At 43.6% G+C, this 14,235-nt stretch overlaps 1 protein-coding gene and 1 non-coding gene across 2 annotated transcripts in view; one reads left to right on the forward strand and one right to left on the reverse strand.

The window, feature by feature from the left end:
• The window catches only part of TTC39C (tetratricopeptide repeat domain 39C), a 121,718-nt gene that overhangs the window by 98,388 nt on the left and 9,095 nt on the right, over positions 1 to 14,235 (forward strand). Inside the window, 4 exon segments of the mRNA XM_019013896.4 lie at positions 1,965 to 2,058; positions 5,535 to 5,642; positions 11,231 to 11,340; positions 12,827 to 12,950. Of these exon segments, the coding sequence (XP_018869441.2) occupies positions 1,965 to 2,058; positions 5,535 to 5,642; positions 11,231 to 11,340; positions 12,827 to 12,950 (436 nt within the window).
• Positions 11,567 to 11,682, reverse strand: LOC115931515 (U5 spliceosomal RNA). Its single transcript, XR_004067986.1, has one exon. It is a non-coding gene; the product is annotated as a U5 spliceosomal RNA (small nuclear RNA).

A 14,235-nucleotide genomic window follows, 5' to 3' on the forward strand; every position in this document is an offset into this window, starting at 1 on the left:
GAAGGACAGCATGCTATTGCACTGTCATGTACCATGGGGGACACGGGGGGGGAACAGCTCGGTGGTGATGGCCCATCTAGAAACATTCTGTATGTGAGAACTATGTCATTAATTTAGCAAAGTGAGAGAGATGTGTGCAAAGCTGAACCCCTAATGCTGTGGTTTCTGTATAAATATGCTAAATGGAGTGCATATCTGATTCAAGAAAAGAACTGTTGATCCCAAAAGGGAAAAATTAGACATAGGGTGTGACATGAGTGTCTAGATACCTCCACATGCACTCATGCACACATTCCTGCGCCATAAAGGATTGATTTTTTTTTTTAAACCTTGGTGTTTTGTATTTGAGCTGTGTGCTAACAGTCAGTGTCAATGTCTGCCTTCTGAGCTGTGGGCGATTCCCATTGCTGTGAGGTTTCCTCCAACTGGACGTTAAGTTACTGAGAACGGGAATCAGGGATGCGGTGGTGCGTGTCTTCTGTGGCTACCTGGTCAGCATTCATAAACGGTGATAATGGATTGAATGCTGCAGTTTCAACCTTCCTGACAACAGAGGAGAGTGTTACTTTGGGGCATGAACAGTTATTGATCCAGCTGGGCCTTGGTTAATGAGTCATTTGGCTTACAGTGTTCCCAAGTCACAGGCTGTCCTGAAGATCACCTGCTGACTCATTGGTGCCCTTGTTTCCCCGAGGCCTCCTGCAGCGACGTGCCGAGGAAAGGAGCCCAGGTCTGCGGGTGGGGGACCCGTCCTCTGAGAAGCCTGCAGCTTCTCCTCCAGGACCCTTCCACCCCACGTGGCTGGCTGTGGGGAGAATGGGCAGTTGGGAGCACTGGAGGGGGAGGAAGCATAGAGAAAGCAGCAGGAGACACACCTGGAAGCCCAGGGGAGGGAAGTCCACCTCCCTGCAAGTGTAGGGCAGTGAGAGGAGCCCTGGCACCAGCAGAGCAAGAAAGAAATGCATGCACCGTTCAGAATAAGCTGTCAGGTCGTCTGGGTGTTTAAGATTTATTTATTAATGATATGTGACATTTAGCATTTCTCAATGCCTAAGATTAAACTAATGCTTTGAATCCTGATAATGCTTTTGAGCTGCTCCTCTTGGGTACTTGTGGCATCGTGTTGGCAGACCCTGAGTGAGATCTTTAGCGGAGGGAAAATGAAATGTATTTAACTGGGAGTAAGTAGAGCAGACATTTGAGAGTTTGCTGGGTCCCAGACAGTGTTATGTGAATGAAAATGTTGGAAATGTAATCTGGATCCTCAGGGAATTTCTGAAGTGTTGGGAGAGGAGATTTGATGAGCAGAAGCAATTGGAGAACAGCATTCTAGGGTATAGAAGCAAACTATCAACTGTATGGTGAAGAGCTCACTGAGAACTGGGCTAATGGACTGGCTTCATGCATTCACTCAGTAGCGATTGAGAGACTTCTGGGCCAGGGCTGGGTGCACACAGGGGGATGAAATATAGTCCCTTCCCTTTCCACACCTATGTGGTAACAAGGAGCTAGATTAGCAAACAATTAAAATCCAACACGTCCTACTGTATGAGAGAATGCTGAAGGAGAAGGCGGGCGCGAGCTGAGCCTTTACCACCTGAGTGAAGGAGAAGGTGGGTGTGAGCTAAGCCCTTAACACCTGAGCAAAGGAGAGAATGCTGGAAGAGAAGGCAGGTGCAAGCTGAGCCCTTACCACCTGAGCAAGGAGAGAATGCTGGAGGAGAAAGTGGGTGTGAGCTGAGCCCTTACCACCTGAGCAAGGAGAGGTTCTCTGTGCTTAGGTTAATTTCACAGCTGTTTGGGGGCAAATTGGAGTATTTTCCTAGCAATCTTTAAACCACTGTCTTCTATACTGCTTAACCTGTTTAAAATAACTATGAAGGAAAAAGATGCTTTTGAATTATGATGATTGTAATGTTATCGACAGATCTTAGCTGGTAATTCTGTTTTCCTTTTCTCCTTAGTGTCAAATCAACAGTGCCTTGACGTCTTTCCACACTGCTTTGGAACTTGCAGTAGACCAGAGAGAAATTCAACATGTCTGTCTGTATGAAATTGGTAAATATGAAATGTCTGTCCAGCCTCTTGTTAAGAAGTAGTATTAATGCAGTATTTTAGCTTTCATGCCATTCAGTGTGTGTCTGCAAAATGCTTGGTGCCTTCTGTATTAAGAAGGACTTCAGTTATTCCCGTAGCACATGCAATGATACTTCTCTCTGATTCTCAGTACGTTTTTATAACATTTTTTCTTTACAGCATTTTGATTTTTTAGGATAATAGGTGATGTTAAATGAATTGATTAAATGACCAGAAATACCTTATTGGACTGCATTAGAATTCAAAGCTCTTTGTTCCTCCTTCCCACCAATGTTCACTTGAGAAGAAGAATAGGAGACAGGAGATAGTTGGACTCAAGTCCCAGTGTTTTTCACCAACTAGCTCTGAGACCTTGGACAAGTTGCCCAAACCTTCCTAGCCACATAGTTGCCATTGGAGTTAAGGTGCCTCCCCTTGTAGCAGCTGTGAGGTTTAGATGACATGACGTGTGAAACCTCATGCAGGGGGCCTGGCACGGAAGGCCCTCCATACATGTTAGCTGCCACCTTCTGCTTCTTCCTTACTGGAGAGACAGTCACCAACAAACCTGGAAGGATTTATCTGCCTGAGATTTTCCCCATTCTCCTCCAGAATTGTTGCTATGGGTCTTTGCTGACTGCACTAAAACTCTGATCCTATTACATTAGTAATTGCAAAATCTTTCTGTGTAACAGTTTCTCCATTGTGCTGGGAAGAGTAAACACAACTTTGAACTTGAAACAAAAAAAAATTTTAAATAAGGGACTCAGACTTTTCAGAGTTTCAGTGTAGCTAATGCTACAAGGTCACACCATGTAGCACATAAAAAGGAATGACAGAGGCAAAGAGAAAGGAGAAATGATGAGACAGTGATGAGACTCCAAAGGGAAATTGGGACTTAAAAAGCTTTCTGCAGAGGGACAGGGAAGTGGAGACAGAATGCTCAGGGAAGCAGTTGACACCTGTCAGTTTGGGGGGTCAGGCCCTGTGCTGCCTGCCACTTGCTTTGCCTGCTGTGGACACAATTGTCTTCCTGAATCCTTTTAAGGAAAACTGAAAACCAAAAGATTGTGAACTGCCCAATGAACAATATTACGTTTTAAATGCCTGTTGTGGTTTAAAAAGAGGAAATGATGTATAATCCGGTGGAAAATGTGTTTTTGTGTCTTCTACACTCTGCTGGAGCTCTGCTTAGTAGCCACAATATAGAATGAAATGTGTTTCAAAGAACTTGAATGAAAAACTCTAGCTTTGATGGCCTTTTGTTGGTGCATCATTTCAAGTCCTATGACAGGATAGGATGTTAGAGCAGAAGGAAGCTTAGAAATCACCCAACCCAGGCCTTAGGAAGGTTAACTCAGGAGTTGGTAGTAACTGGGGCTTCCGATTCAGGCTCGGAAGCTTGAGTTGGTACTTTTTCCTGAGTTATTCCTGACTTATTCCTGAGTTATTCCTGACTTATTTCTGAGTTATTCCTTATTTATTCCTGAATTATTCCTGACTTATTCCTGAGTCAGTGCTTCCTTCCATCTCTATTTTGTATTTAATTCAAATCTTTCTCCGCTATCTATGCTAGGATAAAAATAATCAGCCCAGGCCGGGCACGGTGGCCCACGCCTGTAATCCTAGTCCTTTGGGAGGCTGAGAGGGGCAGATCGCCTAAAGCCAGGACTTCGAGACCAGCCAGGTCAGCATGGTGAAACCCCGTCTTTACCAAAAATACAAAAATTAGCCAGGCGTGGTAGTGGGCACCTATAATCTCAGCTACTCAGCAGGCTGAGGCGGGAGAGTGGCTTGAACTCAGGAGGCAGAGGTTGCAGTGACCTGAGATCCCACCACTGCACTTCAGCCTGGGTGACAGAGCGAGAGTCTGTTTCCAAAAAAAGCCCAAATTTTTACTCTAAACTATGTCAATATCACATCCCATAGAATTTGACAGTGAATTTTCTGAAGTGTATATCTCACCCACTCTTCCTCCCACGGTTTAAATGGCAAGTCTCAGTTTATACAATTACTTAGTGATGCACCTGATAACAATATTTTTTATGGAGGCAGTATCGTGTAAAGGAAAGTGTGTTGGATTTTGATCCACAGTTATTCCTTCTTAGCTGTATGGCTTCAGCAGGTACGTACCTCTTGATACCTTAGTTGTTTTTTTTTTTTTTTTTAAGACAGGGTCTCACTGTGTCATCCAGGCTGGAGTGCAGTGGCGCAGTCTCAGCTCACTGCAGCCCAGACCTCCCCGGCTCAGGTGATCCTCCCACCCCAGTCTCCCAAGTAGCTGGAATTACAGGCGTGCACCACCACACCTGGCTAATTTTTTATAGAGATGGGGTTTCACCGTGTTGCCTAAGCTGGTCTGGATCTGTTGGGCTCAAGTGATCCTCCCACCTCAGCCTCCCAGAGTGCTAGGATTACAGGCATAGGATTAGTCCTTGCTAATACAAGGACACTATTAGCCACCTTTGCAAGGTTGTCATAAGGATTAGAGAGCGTTGCATGAAGTGCTTACCACAGCATTGGCACACATTAGGGGCTCAGGTGATGGGGGCTACTGTGATGAAAAGTGGGAATAAAATCCTTTACATTTGAGTTGCTGCAGTTCCTTACTAGAATGCCCATTTAACTGTTTTGATCCAGGAAGGTGGGGTTCTTTCACTACCAATGTGCTGAGGGAAGGTAGGGAAATGCCTAATTTCTCATTGGCTTGCTGTCTAGATCTTATAAAGTTTTGAGAATGAGTGGGCCAAGCACGGTGGCTCACACCTGTAACCCCAGCACTTTGGGAGGCTGAGGTGGGCAGATCACTTGAGGTCAGGAGTTCAAGACCAGCCTAGCCAATATGGCGAAACCCCATCTCTACTAAAAATACAAAAATCAGCCGGGCATGGTGGTGGGTGCCTGTAATCCCGGCTACTTGGGAGGCTGAGGCAGGAGAATTGCTTGAACCCAGGGGGCAGAGGTTGCAGTGAGCCGAGATCGCGCCATTGCACTCCAACCTGGGCGACAGAGCAAGACTCCTTCTCAAAAAAAAAAAAAAAAAAAAAAGAAAAAAAAAAAGAATGAGTGGTAGTCACTGAGTACATAATCGAGTGGTGTTGCTTCCACTGTTTCTTATTGCACCTGTGTGTACTCTTGGAGAAGTACTGCTGTGCTTGGGTTAGCCTCACGACTGTTAGGACGTAAATTGGAGTGTCTTTCTAGAAATCTTTATGCCATTCTCTTCTGTGCTGTTTTATCGGTTGTCTGACTCAAACCTAAGTGCCTTGTCAAATTCAAACTTTACATTGGAAGTATTTAAGGGAAAAAATAATTTCTTAGGTTTTCAGGTTAAAGTTTTTTACGCATTTCATAGAACATGCACAGAGAATGATCGCCATATCAGAGACTCGTGGCTTAAATATGGGTCATAGAGCTCAGTACTTTAGGGTCATGTGCTAAAAATATTTCTTTCATAGGTTGGTGCAGCATGATAGAGCTCAATTTCAAGGATGCATTTGATTCCTTTGAGAGGCTAAAAAATGAGTCCAGGTGGTCCCAGTGCTATTATGCCTACTTGACTGCAGGTGAGTCGCCCATGGTCCCTCAGTGTGCCTCTCTCTGTCGTGAATTAGCTCGCCTGACGTGGGCAGATGGGAGAATGATGGCAAGAGGAAGCAAAAGTTGTACCCCTCTACAGCCTTCCCCAGCATGTTAATGTTTTGTGCAACCAAGTAAATAGTGCTAGAATACTGTGTTCACTGACCCAGGTGAACACCCAGAAATTCAGTAGTGCCCAGGGTGCCCCTTCACCACACGCTTCCCCTCTGGGCCTGGCTTGGTCCTGTTTTGTGTCTTGGAAATGCATATTGTGAGGTCTTCCCCGTTACTGTACATTTTGCCCTAAGTTGCCTCAACCTGTCTCTATCCCTTTACTTAATATGCTATGTTTTTTATTGGGATTCTGAAGAATTTTTAAGAATTGAACAGTCTTTTTTCAGTGTGTTAATTTTATTTTTTTTGAGTCTGGGTCTTGCTCTTTTTGCCAGGTTGAAGTGCAGTGGCCTGATCACAGCTCACTATAGCCTCAACCTCCCAGGCTCAAGCGATCCTCCTACCTCAGCCTCCAGAGTAGCTGGGACTACAGGCATGCCCTACCACGCCCAGCCAATTTTTTAAAAAAAATTTGTAGCAACAAGGTCTTGCTATGGTGCCCAGGCTAATCTCTAACTCCTGGCCTCAAGTGATCCTCCTGCCTCAGCCTCCCAAAGCACTGGGATTATAGGCATGAGCCTCAGAGCCTGATCTGTGCTAGTATTTTTGTTTGGTTTGTGCCCTGGTTACAAAGTTGCATAGGTCTGAGTCATCTGCTCCAACCTTGTTTTACCTCATAACCCTATTATATTTACAGTATAATATTTTAGATGCAAGGTATTTACATTGCATATCGTTATTAACACCTGTATTCCGTTTTGAATAAGTGTTTTTTTGCCCATGTATGAGGAGATAGAGATGTGCTGCCACCTGGTGGCCAAAGTAGTTGTCTGCATCCTTCAATACCTAAAAGGCCACGTGATTCAGAGTTGTAGAGGTGTGGAATTGAAGAAAGCCAAGCGGTTGTACATTTTCTGCCTCTAAGCAACTTCATGTAAGCCTTTTCTGGTTTATGTAATGAACTCTCCTCTTGCAGCCACATGAGTGGTTCTTTTACTTAAAATTCAAGACTAATCCAAACATTATTTTCAATACCTTCTTATTCTTAACGTTCAGATTTAATGACCATCTTCCACTTCCATTCTGCCCTCTTAACTGATCTATTTAAAATAAGATAGAATTGATTAACATTGACCAATAAGGATATTCTGGATATCTTAAATTCCCTATAAAATTGCATCAGTCCATTAGCAAATGGACCCCAAAAGTCGGTGCAAAGCCCTCTTTTGTCCATATTCCGCATTGCAATCCCTGTTGATAGGCGTGTTCTCATGGCTCTGTCCCTGATGTTTGAATAAGCTTATTTTTCATATACTGGATAATATGCTGTGTGTCACACTTAAAGGATTGTTGTATAGAATTTGAAGACATCTCAGATTAAAGTAGCAGCTATTTGTTGAGTGACTCAGTGTGTTTAATACGTTGAAGAGTGCATGAATCCAGATTGAATAGCCCAGAAAAGAGAGGCCTGCACACAACTCCGCAGCCATTAGGTGTAATTGGGCCGCACAGTCGATGGTGGACAGCTATTTATTTTTTCATCTTTGTTGAGTTTCAAATACATAAATGTACAGTGTGGCTGTATAGAGGAACATTAATTCCCGCCCCCCCCCCCAATATTTGGCAATCCCAGAACCATACCAATCATAGCAGAGGATAAGCATGAAAGATTCTGATCTCTGTTTCTGCATTGGGATTTTGTAGAGAGGATAAGATGTGGGTGAATAGCTCCACTACAAAGAGTACATGAGGCAAGGCCAAGGCAGGCAGATCACGAGGTCAAGAGATCAAGACCATCCTGGTCAACATGGTGAAACCCCATCTCTACTAAAAATACAAAAATAAGCCAGGCGTGGTGGCACACACCTGTAGTCCCAGCTGCTTGGGAGGCTGAGGCAGGTGAATCACTTGAACCCGGGAGGCAGAGGTTGCAGTGAGCTGAGATCGCTCCACTGCACTCCAGCCTGGCAACAGAGTGAGACTCTGTCTCAAAAACAAAAGAGTACATGAGGCAGGGAAGGAGCACCGTTACACCGTCCTGCAGGAGCTGCCATTTGGGATTGCCGTGAGCTAGAGGGCATGGGCATTCAGGGACCCCAAACACTGCCACCAGGGCTTAGCTCCCCAGCATGTTAATGTTTTGCGGGACTATGTCAATAGTTTTGTATTTTAAAAATTGTGATAAAATATGTAGCATCATTTACCATTTGAACTTTTTTAGGTGTATGTGTCAGTAACTCCAGATAACGCTCAGATTGTTTTGCAAACATCACCAGCATCCATCTCTGGAACTTCTTCATCATCCCAAACTCTACCCATTGAACAGGAACTCCCCATTCACTTTTTCCCCAAGACCCTGGTTACCACGCTTCTACTTCCTGTCTCTATGAATTTAAGTATTCTACCTACCTTGTGTATAAGTGAAATATATTTGTCCTTTTGTGTCTGGCTTATTTCATTTAGCATAATGTCTTCAAGGTTCATCCATGTTGTAACATGTGTCAGGATCTCCTTCCTTTTTTCAGGCTGAATAATATTCCATTGTATGTATATGGCACATTGTTCATCCATTCATTCATTGATGGACATTTGGGTTGTTTCCAATCTTTTAGCTATTGTGTGGAGTGCTTACCTGGAACATTGGTATACAGATATCTGTTCCAGTCCTTGCTTTCAGTACCTTTGGGTAGATACCTAGAAGTAGATTTGTGTGATCATATACCTCTACTATTCCTGCAACTTTTCTGTAAGTTTGAAATTATATCAAAATTATAAGTTACCAAAAAATATTAGAATATAACATATGGGATTGTGTATATTTAGTCTTATTGGAAGAGTCTGTCATCCTAAGCTCTGTTTAGGCCTCATATTTTAGGATAAACCAGAGACTCCCATGACTTTAAACATCTGCATCTTTTAAAGCAACTATCTGGCTGGGGGCGGTGGCTCGCCCCTGTAATCCCAGTACTTTGGGAGGCCGAGGCGTGTGGATCACCTGAAGTCGGGAGTTCGAGACCAGCCCGACCAACAACCAACATGGAGAAACTCCATCTCTACTAAAAATAAAAAATTAGTCGGGTGTGGTGGTGCAGGCCTGTAATCCCAGCTACTCGGGAGACTGAGGCAGAAGAATTGCTTGAACCCAGGAGGCAGAAGTTGCAGTGAGCCAATATCGCGCCATTGCACTCCAGCCTGGGCAACAAGAGCAAAAAACTGTCAAAAAAAAAATCTATCTATAATTTTACTGCAAAAGAAATAGGTGGTGTTTGTTCTTCAGGGTCTGAGGTATGGATGTTATAGACCTTTGGGGTGGTTCAGATACCGTTGCTGTTTATGACTGGCTTTAATTATGTGATTGTATAAGAATGTTCTCAATGATCTGAGGAAGACCTCAAGCTAGGGACAGCAGAAATATATTCTTTTTCATTGATTTACTGTGTGACCTTAGGCAATGCTCAGCTTTTCCAGACCTTTGCATCCTCTGATCTAAAAATAATGGGGTTGGTTGCACAGTACAGCCACTGAGCTTCATTCTGGTTTGGAAATGTTACAGCTGCAATTGATAAGGTCATTTTGGATTGGTGCACACTCCTCCATCTGGACCAGAGATACCCCAGTGACTGGGAAAGGAGTTGTCCCTTCCTTTGAATATTCAGCCTCATCACTCTTAATCCCAGTAGGAGGAACCTGCCGTCTTTCCCATTGTCTTTGCGTCCTCAGCTCTCTCCGAGCCTCAATTCTTGGACCCTTGGGCTCTGCCGATGGTAGCCTATCCTGGTATGTGCACGCCTGGGATAGGTGACTGCTTGACCATGCCCAAATGCGAGTACGGGACCAACCTACTTTTAGGGGTGCTCAGGTAATGAAGTGGGAACTAGCCAGGCACAGTGGCTCACACCTGTAATCCCAGCACTTTGGGAGGCTGAGGCAGGCATATCACAAGTACAAGAGGCCAATATGGTGAAACCCCATCTCTATTAAAAACACAAAAATTAGCTGGGCATGGTGGCGTGTGCCTGTAGTCCCAGCTACTCAGGAGGCTGAGGCAGGAGAATTGCTTGAACCCGGAAGGCGGAGGTTGCAGTTAGCCGAGATCACGCCACTGCACTCCTGCCTGGTGACAGAGCAAGACTCCATCTCAAAAAAAAAAAAAAAAAAAAAAAGAGGAAACTAGCAAGTCAACTTTAGTGCATTCCAACTGGGGAGTGAAAAACCACATGTGATCTAACAAAATTGAATAGAAATGGATTCCGCAACATCAGAGTTGGGAGGAAAGGATGGAGTTGTTGTAAAGTTTCAAGCAGGTAGTGGGGCTGCAGCCAGTGCAAAGTTTGCATAAGGGACAGAGAAGACACAGCAAAGGGACGATCATTAAATCTTTGGGGCCTGAGGTGAGAAGAAGGTGTGCACATGATCATGATCAAAATCTCTCTCATTCCTCAAGACTCCGCTCGACTTCTCCTAGCTCCTTACAGCGTCTGGTCACTCCAGAGAGAAATGATCCCTTCTCTTTCTGAGCCTTCTGAAAACCACTTTGGTTCTCCTACCCTGACTACTCCTATCACTACATACATTGCAGCTTGTGGGACCCTATGTGCGTGTGTGAGCATGTGTGATCTTTTCGATTGTAATTTCAGTTTCTTTAGGGTTCAAGCACATGTGTTTCTTCTTCACATTGTTGCTGGTGGCTTATAGGTAGTAGGCAGCCAAGGAACTTGGACAGGACAGATTGATGACTTCCTAGGACAGAGAACTCCTCCTTCCACCACGAAGCTTTCATGATCCTCGGGGCTCTTCATTGTTCTTTCCTGGGTTCCTATTTATTCCACTTTCTGAGTATGTGAGCCCTAACTAGGTTGTACACTGTGACAGTAGCTAAGGATTTTGTTATGTGAAAAACTGTCTCCCCAACAAGAGGACAAGGACCATGGCTTTCCCCAGGTCCCCCAAAAGCTCTGGGAACACAGGAACCTGGAAAATAGTTGAAGGACTGCAGGATGGTGCAGTCCTTTGTGGAATAGTCTTTTTTGTTTTTTGTTTTTTGTTTTTCTGAGACAGAGTCTCATTCTGTCACCCAGGCTGGAGTGCAGTGGTGCAATCTCGGCTCATTGTAACCTCTGCCTCCTAAGTTCAAGCGATCCTCCTGCCTTAGCCTCCCAAGTAGCTGGGATTACAGGCATGTGCCACCACGCCTGGCTTATTTTTGTGTTTTTAGCAGAGATGGGGTTTCGCCATGTTGGCCAGGCTGGTCTCGAATTCCTGACCTCAGGTGATCCACTCGCCTCAGCCTTCCAAAGTGCTGGGATTACTGGCATGAGCCACCATGTCCAGCCCATTGTGGAATAGTCTTTAAACATATTTGCTCCTGCTTTTTTTTTTCTTCAAGTATCATCACTTCAGGTATCCCTTATGGCATTTTCCCTGACTTGTACTTAAGAAATATAATTATGGTTTCTTACAGTTTGTCAGGGAGCCACAGGTGATGTGGATGGGGCACAGATTGTCTTTAAAGAAGTTCAGAAACTCTTCAAAAGGAAAAACAATCAGATTGAACAGTTCTCGGTGAAAAAGGTATGTTGGAACCTATTGATCTGGTGTATTACTTATGATGGGCATTTGTAACCAACACTGCCTTGGCAAGCTTTAGGAAATTATATTCAAGGCTGCCTATTTACTTGCCACGTAAAGTGCAGTTCACCGCCATGCAGAGGATTCTCTCCATGATTGTACATCTGCTCTGAATAGAAGGTTCTTGCCTTGCTGCAAATAATGAAAGCAGATTTTTAAAAAATCGATTAGCCCTGCAGATACAGGGCCTCAAAAAATCGGGTTGAGACTCAGAATGGTTCCCCTTCATGGAAATCTTTAGCAAAAGGTGAAAGATGTATATGATCTGAAGGGTAACTGGAGTATAGTTTTTTTTTAAATTTTAATGAATGGAGACATTATACATTCTGCAGAGCTAACAAACACACCTCTAGAGAGAAAGGATCTGTCTAAAGAATTGGGTAGTTTTGGAAGAATACAAATTGGCAGGACCTAGTGAGAAATGCAGGCTGTCTGGGGTTGAGAATAGAGAACACATCACATTTTGATGTAATAAAAAGCAAATGTGTGTGTCACAGTGTCACAGTTGCCAGCAGAAAGGCCCAAGACTGTAGAGACAGTATTCCTAATGTATTCTGTATGTCTGTGAATACAATGTTGCCGTATTACCTTGAGTTATGTAGTGTCTTATATCCTGAATTATCAGTTATTTTAGTTTTATATGTTTTTATTGAATGAACATTTAATGAAGCTTTTGAGTATAAATTTGATTATAATGTACAGCAGAGAGCACTAGCACTCAGTAGAAAATTTTAAAATCAAGAGAACTGTGACTAAAAGGCATCTAGTCTTAGTTCCTTAGGTGTGTGTAAGCCCGTTGAATTATTAGCAGTCACCAAGCTTTATAAATTCCGTCGCTCTAAATGCATGTAAATCTAGTTTCATCCCCAAGTTTTCAGAATATACACTGCGTCTTTTTTTGTTTTTGTTTTTGAGACGGAGTTTTGCTCTCATTGCCCAGGCTGGAGTGCAGTGGCGTAATCTTGGCTCACCGCAACCTCCGTCTCCCGGGTTCAAGCAATTCTTCTGCCTCAGCCTCCCGAGTAGCTGGGATTACAGGCATGTGCCACCATACCCGGCTAATTTTGTATTTTTAGTAGAGACGGGGTTTCTCCATGCTGGTCAGGCTGGTCTCAAACTCCTGACCTCAGGTGATGTGCCTGCCTTGGCCTCCCAAAGTGCTGGGATTACAGGCGTGAGCCACCATGCCTGGCCCTACCCTGCATTTTGATAGTAGGTTCAGTTGAATAATGAATGAAAGGCATAATTTCCAGTCTGTCAAAAATTGAAAGCAACATTTTTTATAGAGAGAAGAATTGTTATTCTTAGCTTTGAAGGAGAGGGTCATTCACATTGATGATGAACTGTGTGCTTTTAAAGTGTCTGAGGTATATTTTTTATTTGAATTTGTTTTTGAAAAACGTAGCCTGTTTATTCTAACTCCTTGCAGGCAGAGCGATTTCGGAAGCAAACCCCAACCAAAGCACTCTGTGTGTTGGCGTCTATCGAAGTGTTGTACTTGTGGAAAGCTCTTCCAAACTGTTCCTTCCCCAACCTGCAGAGGATGAGTCAAGGTAAAAAATTTTAAAAAACCCAAAACTGTCTACTGGACACACTGGCTTCTTCTGTCAGTGCTGCATTCTTCAGTTTCCCGTTTATTTCATGTTTATCTCATCGGAGTCAAGGAGAGTACACATCTCTCCTTCTTAGATAGAGGGTGTCGTGATGAAGAAAATCCTGTCACTTAGGTGATGGGAGGAGGAGGCAGCACTGCTGTGGACAGATATGCTTGCCTTAAACATGTGCTGCTTTTGTTATAAATGTTATTAATTCTGTAGCTGTGGGAGTTGCTGGAAGCATACATTTTTTCTCCCCGAGAGTACTTTGTTTCATTTAGGTGTGATTCACATAAGTAAAAAGATACTAAAGTGTGGCCTGGTGGGGTGGTTCACCCCTGTAATCCCAGCACTTTGAAAGGCTGAGGCAGGCAGATGGCTTGAGCCAAGAGTTTGAGACCAGCCTGGGCAACATGGTGAAACCCTGTCTCTACTAAAAATACAAAAATTATCTGGGCGGGGTGGTGTGCACCTATAGTCCCAGCTACTTGGGAGACTGAGGTGGGAAGATCACTTGAGCCCAGGATATCGAGGCTGCAGTGAGCTTTGATCATGCCCCACCACTACAGTCTAAATGGCAAGAGGGAGATCCTGCCTACAAAAGAAAAAGGGGAAAAAAAGAAATATGTTCTTCTTCATATATGTGCTGCATTTTCCCAAGAAACTTAGTATTGACAGTGTAGACATAATATTCCAGAAATAGTTTATAAGCCACTGTAGAAAATTTTTCAGATTTTTCTCCAGTTACTCTTGTTTTTGACCAAATATAGCATGATCCATTGAGCCACATATTTTTATCATCAGATTTCCTGCAAATCCCTTTTGCCTATTTCTTTAAAAAAAAAAAAAAAAAAAAAAAAGGCCTTCCTCAAATGTGAAAACAAAACATTGCCAATTGCCAATGTTGCTATTCTGGAGATCAAAGGAACAAAACTCCGTAAGAAGTTTTGTACAGCGGCCCTGTAATTCGAGTAGATGTGTAACCCTCCCAAGGAGGAACTAGCAAGGAAACAGAATATTCTTGGATGTGTTAAATTCTGCTATGTTCTTTTTAATTTTCTTTTTTTTCAGTTTTTAGAGACAGGTCTCATTCTGTTGCCCAGGCTGGGTGCACTGGTGTGTTCATAACTCACCGCAGCCTCAAACTCCTGGGCTCAAGTGGTCCTTTCACCTCAGTCTCCTGAGTAGCTGGGATTAGAGGCGTGTGCTACTGCACCTGGCTACTGTATTTATTTTTAAAGGA

This window comes from Gorilla gorilla, chromosome 17, assembly GCF_029281585.2.
Source record: "Gorilla gorilla gorilla isolate KB3781 chromosome 17, NHGRI_mGorGor1-v2.1_pri, whole genome shotgun sequence".
NCBI classification, from domain to species: domain Eukaryota; kingdom Metazoa; phylum Chordata; class Mammalia; order Primates; family Hominidae; genus Gorilla; species Gorilla gorilla.